Below are 12,356 nucleotides of genomic sequence, written 5' to 3'. Positions count from 1 at the left end.
AGCACTGACCTGCCAGGAGCATCTCTCCTTTCTTTGCTTTATTTAAGCTCCTTGTTTTGAGCAACTGCTGGGAGCCAGGAGCCATGCTATTCAGTGGAGACTTAAATGTGACCAGAAGGGACTCCATTTTACAGAGCTGCCAATCTAGGATAGCACTAAGCCCAAGTTATTATACTTACAAAATGGTGAATGAGTGAGGGACACAGAGACTGAGCATCTCCCCATAAAACATAGGTGAAAGCAGGAATGCGTGCGTTCTCAGGGTACAGCTCATTCCGTTTCAGGTTGTGTTTTCATGGACAGACTCTTGGCTTTGGTGCAATGACTACAAGTTATCAAGTTAATGACTTCAAGCAAGTTCCTTACGCTTGTCTGGTTTTCGTCCTCACATAAAAAAAAATTAAAATAGTAATTTGTACTTTACCCTTCAGACTTCAAAGGTGTATAATTAAGAACACTTTCAATATGTAAAGTCTGTAATGTGATTGAAATCCCTTCCTGTGTAATTTCTTTATTGTCCTTTACTGACATATATACATATATATGTAGCACATGTATGTATTATAAATATATATATGTATATCAGAATATATTTTTTCATGACACTCAATGATTAAAACATGACTTTCCCATCCCATCTCAAAACAGACTACTCCAGGCACACTTTTGTTGTGATAAAATGCCCTGATCAAAAGTGATAAGGAAAGGCTTTATTCAGAGTACAATTCCAAATTACAGTTAATCACAGAGGGGAAGCTGAGGCAGGAACTCAGAGCAGCTAGTCACATTGCATCTACAGTCCAGAGTGAAGAGGACCAAAGGTATCCATGATGTATGTCTGCTGCTTATGCTCTGCTAGCTTTCTTAACTACTACACAGTTCAGGACCCCTGTCTAGGCAATGACATCTTCTACCGTTATGCTGAGTCTGCCCACCCCTATCAGCAATCGACACAGTCCCCCAAAGGCTTACCCACAGACCAACATGATCCTTCAGTCGAGGCTCCTTTGTCAGATGATTATAGATTGTGTCAAGGTGGCCATTAAAACTCACCAGCATGCCACCCTTCAATTTGAATTCTAAGGCTCAATAAATTCATCAAGGTTGAAGGTCATAGCCTATGACCCAATCCAGGCTTGGCCACCCATCCTCAATAACCGGAAAGTCAGATAAATACTGCAAAACTTAAAAACTAGATTAATTCATTGCAGCTACATTGGGAAGAGGGATGAAGAGATTCAGCAAACCCCCATGTTCTGAAGTGAGGTTAAAATTTAAGTACAGACCATCTGAACAGTTCACCTCAATACATGGCCCCACCCACCACTGACACATCATTGTCTGGGCTTCAGTCTCATCCTATAAGATGGTCTAACAAATTCTTTCTGGGGGACAAGTTCCACCCTGGCTGGTACCTTTTTCTTATCCACCATGAGATTACCAAGGATCATTTGGAGTCCTTTGTTTCGGTAGTTCGAGAGTCTGACTGGGAGTGGAAGTGTCTCCTGATGTTCTAACGAGCAGGCATGACTTCTTTGTCTGATTCCATGCTCTGCAGATGTGGAACCGCCTGTCATAGATTGGTGCCGATCTCCACCTCCAATTCAGGTTGTAGAGAAGGAGCACCCTGCAAGCTGGGATGAGCCTCAGTTCTCAGACAACTCCGGTGAGGATGAACCAGATCTTGTCATAGGCTGGGTGACACTGGCCAGGTTCTACTCTTAAAAGCTTCTTCAAATGGCAAAAGAAGTGAAAGAAATAATGGCCAAGAAGAATGAGAAATAGCACCAAGTGGTGTGTTTAAATGGGCGTGTAATTTAACATTGGTGTCTTGCTCAGCCATTATGATTTCACTTCAGTACTCATTGGGCATTTATTAAACCGTTTCTAGGTTTTGAACTTGTAGGTTTTGATGAGTTTACAAAATTGAGCTATGATACCCCGAAAATATTAGAATTTCTACTGGCATCCTAGTCCAATTCTGTGCATTTGCACTTGTTCTGAATATTGGCTGAATGGATTACAAAAGGTCATAAGAAGTTGGGGGAATACCCAAGCAAAAGTCACTGAAGTTCATTTTAAAACACTCCCTAAAACAACAGGGAAATTATACCGATTTCTCAAACCACCAATGTTTCAACAGACTGAGTCAAAGAAATAGAGTTTGTTTAACAAAATTCCCTAGATGAATAGGATTTTTGAGTCTATTATTTCTGTGGTATGGCCTAAATCTTCTGTTCTCTAGTAGTAGGCAAATCACACAGAATGGACTGCTCAGCCAGTTTGCATAAATAGAAAATGGAAGCGCATCAGATGGATGGCTAATGATCTAACTGCAGTGTGATGCACTCACATCCCTTCTTCCTTCCATAGGGGCTGAATTGGTTATTACCAGCAGTCACACACAAGGCGACATGTTTCCTCATGGGGAAACGGTGGTGTGGTACACAGCCACTGACCCCTCAGGCAACAACAGAACCTGTGACATCCACATTGTCATAAAAGGTACTCTCTTCACCAGGCTCTTCCCCCAGCCTAGCTAACATTTGATATATGTGATCACTATAGTCCTCTATTATGTGGAGGAAGATAGTAAGTGATGAATTGTTCAAGCTGAAATGCTGGCAGATTGTAAGTTTCCCGTTGTCATCCTTGACCTTGTGACAGATTGTCTATGAGGGCGGCCATTAATTCCGGTGTTAACAAGAGTACCCCAGAGGGAAAGAGCCAGTCATAAAGAGATTTACTGGGTTGTCTTAGATGTTATTGGGTAGAGATCCCAGTCGTGGTTTCTGCACACGGGTGATGCAGAGAAAGAACCCAATTGCTGCTCATTCCAGGAAGTTGGAAGCCTGGAAGAGGCATCCTTCATCCTCATGGTGAAGTCTCAGGCAAGTGATGAAGGCCTGGAAGCTCCTTGCAGAGTTGCTGGGAGACTAAAAGCTGAAAGAACATGGATGGAATCTCACATCCAGAAGTGAAGGCAGCAACAAGAGATTGTTCAGCCCTTCAACAGGAATCTGCTGGCTTCTGCTTCCTCTCTTTTGTCCCGTCCCATCTCCTATCCTATCGGATGGAACTGCCCACATTCAGAGCAGGTTCTTCCCCTGTTGATGACTGTCCCCACTTGCCAATCATTTCTGGAAACACCTTCAATGGCTCCCGGAAGGGCAGTGCTTTGCTAATCTTATAGGCACCACTCAACCTGTCAAGCTCGTAGTCTGGATTTACCCTCACATCTGTCTGACATCTGCCTTTTCATGAACGATTTTCCTCTGAGATTGCAAAGTGTTGCTTTAAAGACCATGAAAAGGTCTTTGCTACATAATGTTACCCATGTTTCATTCAAGTGATTATTCCAGAAACACTAGTACAAGGTCAGACAGACTTTTACCTTCCTATGAAATGTGCATAACTCCTAATTGCATATTGGTGCAACTTTTCAACATCTGCCCACAATACAAAAACGAAAAAGTAGCCAGTGCTACTCTCCCATCCTGGAGGCCCTTGATAAAATATCCCAGGAGAGTAGTAGGCAGGAGTCCTCTTCTCGACTCAGCTTTAATTCCTGGACTATGCTGCCCTTACAACTATAATTGAATAATGCAGTGTTATTTTGACACAGGTTCTCCCTGTGAGGTTCCCTTCACCCCTGTAAACGGGGACTTTATCTGTGCCCAGGATAGTGCTGGAGTTAACTGTAGCCTGAGCTGCAAGGAGGGCTATGATTTCACAGAAGGGTCAACTGAGAAGTACTACTGTGCTTTTGAAGATGGTATCTGGAGACCACCATACTCTACAGAATGGCCAGACTGTGCTAGTAAGTTTCAATTCTGCACCTTTTAAAGTGTACAGCCATGTACACGGAAAATGTGTCGTATAATAAGAATGAATGGGAAGGGTGTCCTGAATCAGAAATGTATATGGTTTAAATTATTAGCCAGCCGAGTCTTGCTAGAGATTAGGTTACAACAGAAGGGCAGAACTATCTGCCCTTGATTTATCTGCTCATGATCTACCAAAAATGTTTGAATAAGTTTGTGAACGTAGAATTCTTTGCCTGAAGTTTCTTAGTGAAAGAACTTATGGAACTTAAGATCCAATGCAGGTGACAGAAAATAGTAGATTGTGTGGTGTCTTTAGATTTGACTAAGATTCAGAGGTGCTGAATCTGTGTAGGTGTGGAATGGAGTGTGTTGGGGAGGGGTAGTGGAGGATCGAACCCCTAGACTGACTACACCCTAAATCCTAGCAGCCTATAATGTAAGCTTTCACTACAAGAGCAAGGTTGCCTTTCTGGAAATTATACTTTCAAGTATTGCGACTGCACACAATAGTTAAAACTTTTAAATGTCTGTTAGTTGAAAATATAAGCACATAATAAAAACTTAGATAAATTTAAACAACTTTGATGCAGTCAAGATCAAAGGATCACTTGTTCACCCCACTGCTGCTTTTCTCATAGGACTGGAGGTTACAAAATACCAGATCAAAGCAAACTCACGGCAGTAGCAAGGCGCTGTGGTTTATTGTGGCCAGTGGATGCCTGGGAACGGTCTCGCTGCCACCTCTCACTACAAAAACAATCTTATGAATCATGTCAGAATCTCCCAAAAAAGAAAACAAATTCGATTTTACAAATATTCTTTAAGTCAGCATATAAAATATTAGCCATCAGCATGGAATTGTCGTGCATGTGTCCTAATCCCTGTAGAATTTGCCCTCCTCTGGGATGCAAGTTTGGAATTTCAGTTTTGTCATAGAAATCCTAAAGCTCTGGGTTGGGACTATAGCTCAGTGACAGAGCACTTCCTAGCAGGAGAGCAAGGAAGAGAAGGAAGTCAGGAAGTAAGGGAGGAGAAGGGGGAGGGGGAGGAAGGAGGTAGGGAGAAGAAGTGGAGGGGAAGGAATGGGGATGGAAAAGAAAGGAAGGAGAGGGAGTAAAAAAGTTAAATTTGTGTTGAAGCTCCACCCAACTGAAGCTGTTTTGCCTTAAATTTTCTAGTAAAACGTTTTGCAAACCATGGTTTCAAGTCCTTTGAGATGCTATACAAAACCACTCGCTGTGATGACATGGATCTGTTTAAGAAGTTTTCTGCAGCATTTGAGACTACCCTGGGGAATATGGTAGGTCCCAGGAGCCTTTGGCTGTGTGTTGTGTTTTGCAGGATACTACTAAGGCTGACTTCACTTCTCTGGGTCTCTCGCAACTGAAATTTCCATTCCTGAGTATGTCCTTCTTTGGAATCCAAATTTGTATTTGTAATTACTTATTCAATATAGACTTCTGAGATAAGTTTTAATTCAGTTGACAAACTTCCTGAATCAGAAAGTTTAAAAAATTTAGGGTCTTTCTGGTTTAAAAATGCTTGCTTTATTATTTAAAGTCACACACACACACACGCACACACACAGAGAGGGGGGGGGGGGAGAATCCGAAACTTTTAAGTTATATTATCTTAAGGACTGGTTGAACATATGAACATTTTTGTTTTTGTTGCTGTATTTTGGGTTTGATTTTGGGCTTTGAGAGAGGGTCTCACATAGCTCAAAGTGGCCTCAAAATTACTCTGTAGCCAAGGATGGCCTGGAACTGCTGTTCCTGCTGTCTCCACCTCCCGATTACACTGCAGTAGTTCTCAATCTGTAGGCTGTGACCCTAAGACCATCTGTATCTCAGATATTTACATCATGATTCATAACAGAAGCAAAATTACAGTCATAAAGTAGCAATGGAGATAATTTTGACATGGGAGGGGTTACCACAATGTAAGGAATTGTATTAAAGGGGCCTCGCATTAGGAAGGCTGAGAACCACTGGATTACAGGCTTGTACCATCACACCCAGTATGTGTTACAAGGGATTGCATCCAGGGCTTCAAGCAGGTGAGGCAAGCTCTCTACCACTTGAGCTATGTCCTCATACAAAAGGATTTTCTATTGTATGCATTTTTGTGTAGGTCTCAAGATAGTAATGTAATAACCTTAACTGAATCAAATGTCTAGAAGGCAGGAGCCGCGCTTTTGTCTGCCAGAGTGGGTGGACATTTGTTGATTTGCTTATAGACATAATAAAGTGCTGCCTGCTAAATGCAGTGTTGTCATGAAAATGTTCAGTGCATAAGCTGGCATATACTTAATAAGCCCTCACTTTAAAGCGTCTTACTTAAGCTAACTTGGTAGAGCTACATTCCAAATAGGAAAATCAGTGTCACCATTGCCAGAGAACGGAGGAATGCCTGTGTTCATCTGGTCACTCTGAGTTACAGGTCTGTACTGTAAAGGGCAATGACACATTCATTCACACCCTAGCACAAACTAGTGAGCGAGTGCTCAAATAATAACTAGAGCTCACACTGGAAACTGTGTGAAGTAACTGCCATTCATGCTACTGGCCTTCTTTTGTCTAAAACAAACTACAGTAGGCTAACGACAGTAAAAGTGGATCAGAATGTGACAATGAATGCCCATTCATTTGATTACTCGTCAGAATCTATGTTCTATGGGGTAACCTTGGCAAGCCTTATGTACTTGTAGACTTCACATCCCAGTGAATGATATGAACAATAAAGCAATTACAAGGGAAATAGACAAAATGCCAGGCTGAGAGTGCTACAGGATAAGACAGTACAGAGCATGGGAAACTGGTGGTGTCCTGCTGGGAAAGAGGAATGAAGAGACGAGAAGGAGAATCCCTCAGCATAGGCGTAGGAAGCCTTGCTCAAGACACGGCTTCTACAAAGGACAATGAGGGTGGAACTGACACATTATGAGGCTTCAAGAAGGCAGAGGGGACACGAGGGTCTGGAAACAGAAAGAAAGCTTCAGAGTGGGAGTTCCCTTTCCAGAACTGCTCAGAAGACCTGGATTTATAATGTTTCCAGAATCATTTTCCAGAAAATAGTCCAGAACTCTGGAAAGTTGAACTTCATTTAGAGCAAAGATGAAAAGAATATAGAGAAAATATGACCTTATCCATTTTTCTTTTACTGATGGGGTGTTTCAGAGAACACAGGGGGAGAGCTAGGGGACTAGAGAGGGTGGGACATAACATCAGAAAATGGGGCTAAGGGATGTAGGGTAGTCTCAAGTCAGAGATAACCCAGGAGTCCTGGGCTTCCTCTGGTGGGTGACATAAATGGAGATCAAAAAGTATGAGCTTAATACTGGTGATCTGAGACAGTAAGAGGCTGAAAGGTGAAGGGGAGGAAGGGAGGGAGAGAAGGAAGGATGGATAGAGGGAGGGGGTCTTTTCATAACATTGTAGAGATCTGTAAACATAAAGGGCCCTCCCTCATCCCGTTGAGGGAGACAGGAGGTCCTGGGAGCCAAGGGTTGTCCAGAAGTGCACAGGGGTGTGAGCGTGCTCTGTCTTCATCTTCACCTACAGGTCCCGTCCTTTTGTAACGATGCTGATGACATTGACTGCAGACTGGAGGACCTGACCAAAAAATACTGCATCGAGTATAATTACAACTATGAAAATGGCTTTGCAATTGGTAATCATATTATCTAGCAGCGCTGATTTGCAAGATGAATCAACAAAGCAAAATTGTCCCACAAGAGTGATGGAAAGAGAAAAAGAAAATTTAACCTTTTTTTATCAAGTAATTTAGGATAACTATGTAATCTGATCCTGTGATAATTCATTATAGATATCTTAAATTTTGGTGTGAAATAAGTCACTTTAAAATATTAGTGACTTCAGGATAAAAGTCACAGTGTGATGGCAAAATTTTAAAAAGTGACCTATTACTGAATGTGATCATAACAGTTACAAAATACTTAAAGAATATTTTTCTTTTTAAAAAAAATATAAAGCTCAATGCTGTAGAAACTTCCAGTATTCTACGAGGGTGACACTAGGGAGAACTCCCAGCAATAATTTTTATATGGCATTCAGTTGGCCTTGCAATTAAGCCATTTATTCAAAATAATCCAGCATGGGAAATATTCATAGTTCTCACCCATGTTATAAAACCCAGTTATTAAAATTCTAAACGTCCAAGTCTAATCAAAATTTTAAATGTTTTTTCCAAGTAGACAAAAATTTTTATCAAAGATTCTCTAAGTATGGTAAATCAACTTTGAGTAATTGCTACATAGTATTTCTGGGATACTGTGTAAACTGAAATCACAAAAATTCTTATCCCAGCTTTTTTAAATGCACGCAGAATGCCAACAAATCTCTGAAGAAAGTTTACCTAAGTGGACAAACAGGCTCTTGAACACAGCTTGTTTAAAGATCATAATTAAGTGTCAGTGTGGCCAGAGCAACGTAAATATCACATAATTAGCTGACTTGATTAGTTGAGCCAGATATTAAAGAAGACTAGGGCATGTAAATTGTACCCCTCTTATTACAGACAAAGTTATGAAGTCAGGCTCATTGTCGACATCTATTAATGAAGGAATTGGAGTGCAGGAAAATGAAAGCAATTTGGCTGACATTGCACAATCAAATGTCACACTTCATAAACTGAAAACCTGGTGTCTGGCGTCAATCACAGTGGCATCAAGGTCACTTCAAAAGTCACACATATCCATGTCTTCTCTGGAGACACAAACCTTTACTTCTAGTCTGCCTTTGCCGGCTTTCCTACCTTCAATATGTGAAGCAGATATCCTGAATAATATTTTTTTTTTTAAAAAAAGTCTGATTGTGCTCATTAAGCTTATAAAACTATTGGAGGAAGACACAGAAGAGAACTAGGAACTGATTAGAATTCTGCACACACACACACACACACACACACACCCATTACCCCTACATTGAGGTTAATTACCTGTTAACTTAAGTGACAAATTCTATATACTTTCATAGGTAAAAGGATAATATATATTAGTCTCCAAATTAAATGCAAAAATGCCCCCAAAATGACAACATAAGTCTTGAGCCAAACCATTTATACACCAGGGTTAGCGTGGAGGAAGAGGCCCCTGTCTGACCACTTGTTTCTCTGCCTACTCTCATCAGGACCAGGAGGCTGGGGTGCAGGCAACAGGCTGGATTATTCCTACGATCACTTCCTGGATGTTGTACAGGAAACACCCACTGATGTGGGCAAGACCAGATCGTCACGGATTAAAAGAACTGCCTCATTGTCTGACCCCAAAATTCAGCTAATTTTTAACATCACAGGTAAGAATAAACTTTCTATTTGACAAAGCAATATGAGGCGAAATGTGGGGCTGGGAAGCTATTTCTGATATTTATCATGCTTTATGCTTGTTAGGAATCACCCTGGAGATGAGAACTAGAGGGAGCAGCCTGCTAAGCATGGTCATTGCTTTGCTGTTTAGTGTCACAGGGCTCCTTTCTGGCTCTTGCAGACATAATCACCTGCTTTGCTCACATGTTGACAGGATGAACTAAGGTTCCCGTTTTTAAAAGCAAGAATAAAGACTAATAAGTCAACCTGTGATGATGAATTCCCGCAACAGAAGATATTAACCCAGACTCTAAGAAAAAAGGATTCAAACGGACATATTTTGTTTTTAATACTACCCATGTGTGACATATCCAGCGAGAACTGGTTGAATTTATTATAAATTAATTTTTCTAATGAAGTACTTTAATATATGATTTCATTGGGGATAAAAATTATTATTATAGTTAGTACCTGACACATGTTTTATATGTGTGAGTGTGTGTGTGAAAGTGTGGGTGGGTGTGAACACGCATGTTTAATTTTGTTGTGTTTTATCTCAGCTAGCGTGCCACTCCCAGAGGAAAGAAACGATACCCTTGAATTGGAGAATCAGCAGCGACTCATTAAGACATTGGAAACAATCACCAATCGCCTGAAAAGCACCTTGAATAAAGAGCCCATGTATTCTTTCCAGCTCGCCTCAGAAACAGTGGTGGCTGACAGCAATTCCCTTGAAACAGAAAAGGCTTTTCTCTTCTGCAGGCCAGGCTCTGTCCTGAGGGGGCGCATGTGTGGTAAGACTCCCCTGGGACCTAGCTCTTCACCGTGCCCTGGGTCAAATGAGCTGGGCACAGACGTTTTCCACGTGTGTTTACGGAACGTTAGTATGGAATAGGCATTTTGCATTGTTGTGTGGTCGTTGCTATACTATATTGTCTCAAGAACCTGAGTGCACACCATGGTTGGGGACAAGCCAAGGATTTTGATGTGAAGGAAACAACTCTTGTTTTCATTTCTAGCTCTGTAAGCCTCGTAGTGATGCTGGAGAAATGCTCAGTGGTTAGAGCACTTGCTGCTGTTGTGGGAGACAGAGCTTAGTTTCCACATACACACTGGGCATCTCACAGCCACTGGTAACTGCAGCTCCAGGGAGCTGATTCCCTCTTCTGATTTCCTCTTCTGGCCTCCACGGGCACATGTGTTCATGTACACACACACACACACACACACTCACACACTCACACTAAATCTTAAAAACAAAAACAGCTTCATAACTTTTTATCAATTGCTCCCAAAACAGTAACTCACATATTTGACCACTTCTGTCTGTCAGGTGCGTACCTCTCCCATTTAATCTCATCCAGCATCATTATGATGTGTCGTTAATGTCAACACACAGCACAGAAAGCTAAAGCCAGGGAGATACTGGACAAGTTCAAAGGCAGAAAGTGGTACGACAGAAACTCCTAACCACACAGCCAATTACAGTGTTTTGATTTTTTTTCAATTAAGGTAAAATTCACACGAATATTTTATATGTACAGTTCAATGGCATTAAGTTCATTCACAGGATGCAACCGTCACTTGTCTATTTTCAGAACATCTTCAAAGTCTCCTGTATGCACTAGTCACCCCACTTCTTCCTCCATTTCCCCGTTACCACTTATCTACACTGCTACAATCTGGATAAACTCCAACCTATTTCTATCACACACACACACACACACACACACCAAACACCACACCATGAATGACATGAATCTCAGGTTAGTCTCCCTTAAGTCCCGGGACTACTTAAGTATCATGTTCATGAAGCCTTCTCCTTACGTTCTAGCTACCATGCCTATAGCTTGCTTTTGCTATCCCTAGTGTGACAAAAGTCAACTCATTCAAAGCCGTTGTTATAAGCCTACTCTGGTTCCATCTTCCCTCTCCAAGAACAATCAGGAATTGACTTGACCAACATTTCTCTCATCTCAGTGGCGCCTTCAAACCTGTGCTAACATAAAATGTTTGTGATGCAGCATGGCTCCGCTTAGGGCCCACCCGAGAAACAATGCCCCTGCCACAATAGTGATAGAGAATTAGGAAACCATTTTCAAATTGCACCCGGGTAATAGTTGAATTCATTAGCATCTCCAAATCACCTGGGATGAAGTTCAGGTGTCTCTCTAGCATGCTTTGATAACCACCTGCTCAGTGAGTGTAACACTCTACTTGACCTCAGAAGTTCCATGACACTATGAATTCTAAAGTGTGCCCATTGCCTTGGAGCCTTTTGATCAGAGGTTTTATGCCTAAAACAGCTCCCTCCGAGGGCAAGAATTCTCTCTCTTGTTTAGTCTTTCTGTGTTGACCTGAATTCTGTGATTGGAAATGACACTGCAATGGATAAATAGCTTCATTTTATTGGGGGCGGGGGGGGGGCGTTGTGTGCAGAGAGATAATTTAGAAACCATCTTCAATATCAGAAAGCCATTACAAGCGTATCTAAATATTCATTCTTTTGTCCTTGCCTTCAGTTTTTTCTTTGTTAACTATGCATTTTCTATAATGCTTTCCTCTATTTTTTTTTAAAGCCCAATCATATCAATCCTGATTGGTCAATAAAATGTATACATCTTCTCAAAAAAAAAAAAAACTACTACTATTGGTTTTTAGCAATCTATATCTGGAAGGTCTACCCACTGTGAGTGTAAAACTCTTACAGTGAAATTTAACCTAAAAACAGTAGTACCTAGAAACATGCTTCCTGGGGAAAAGGAACCGAAGGCTGCCATGGTTGTGGGACTTGAATTTCCTGCCTGCTTTGTCCACAGTCAACTGCCCCCTGGGAACCTCTTACTCTCTGGAGCATTCCACCTGTGAAAGCTGCCTCATGGGATCCTACCAAGATGAAGAAGGGCAGCTGGAATGCAAGCTCTGTCCCCCAAGGACTCACACGGAATATCTCCATTCAAGAAGCGTCTCTGAATGCAAAGGTAGAGGCTTAAGGTTTGACCAGAAACAGTTGGATTTTGTGCCCAGTTGTAACGGGAGGGAGGTTTCTTTGCCAATCGCTTGGTCTTGGTCAAGGCTTCTGTATCAAAACATAAATTAACAATCATACCCATTTTTAATGAAAATTTTACATGGCACAGGAGCCTTTAGAAATGAAAACAAAGAAACTCGGAAATGTGTGTGTGTGTGTGTGTGTGTGTGCGC

At 41.5% G+C, this 12,356-nt stretch overlaps 1 protein-coding gene across 1 annotated transcript in view; it reads left to right on the top strand.

Moving 5' to 3' along the window:
- The window catches only part of Svep1 (sushi, von Willebrand factor type A, EGF and pentraxin domain containing 1), a 167,566-nt gene that overhangs the window by 81,620 nt on the left and 73,590 nt on the right, over window positions 1-12,356 (top strand). The window contains exons 10-17 of the mRNA XM_021160495.2: window positions 1,559-1,666; window positions 2,374-2,505; window positions 3,626-3,820; window positions 5,006-5,127; window positions 7,391-7,499; window positions 8,978-9,142; window positions 9,713-9,946; window positions 11,972-12,133. Of these exons, the coding sequence (XP_021016154.1) occupies window positions 1,559-1,666; window positions 2,374-2,505; window positions 3,626-3,820; window positions 5,006-5,127; window positions 7,391-7,499; window positions 8,978-9,142; window positions 9,713-9,946; window positions 11,972-12,133 (1,227 nt within the window). The remainder of the gene's footprint in view (window positions 1-1,558; window positions 1,667-2,373; window positions 2,506-3,625; window positions 3,821-5,005; window positions 5,128-7,390; window positions 7,500-8,977; window positions 9,143-9,712; window positions 9,947-11,971; window positions 12,134-12,356) is intronic.

This window comes from Mus caroli, chromosome 4, assembly GCF_900094665.2.
Source record: "Mus caroli chromosome 4, CAROLI_EIJ_v1.1, whole genome shotgun sequence".
NCBI classification, from domain to species: Eukaryota; Metazoa; Chordata; class Mammalia; order Rodentia; family Muridae; genus Mus; species Mus caroli.
This window is presented reverse-complemented; position numbering and strand designations above follow the sequence as displayed.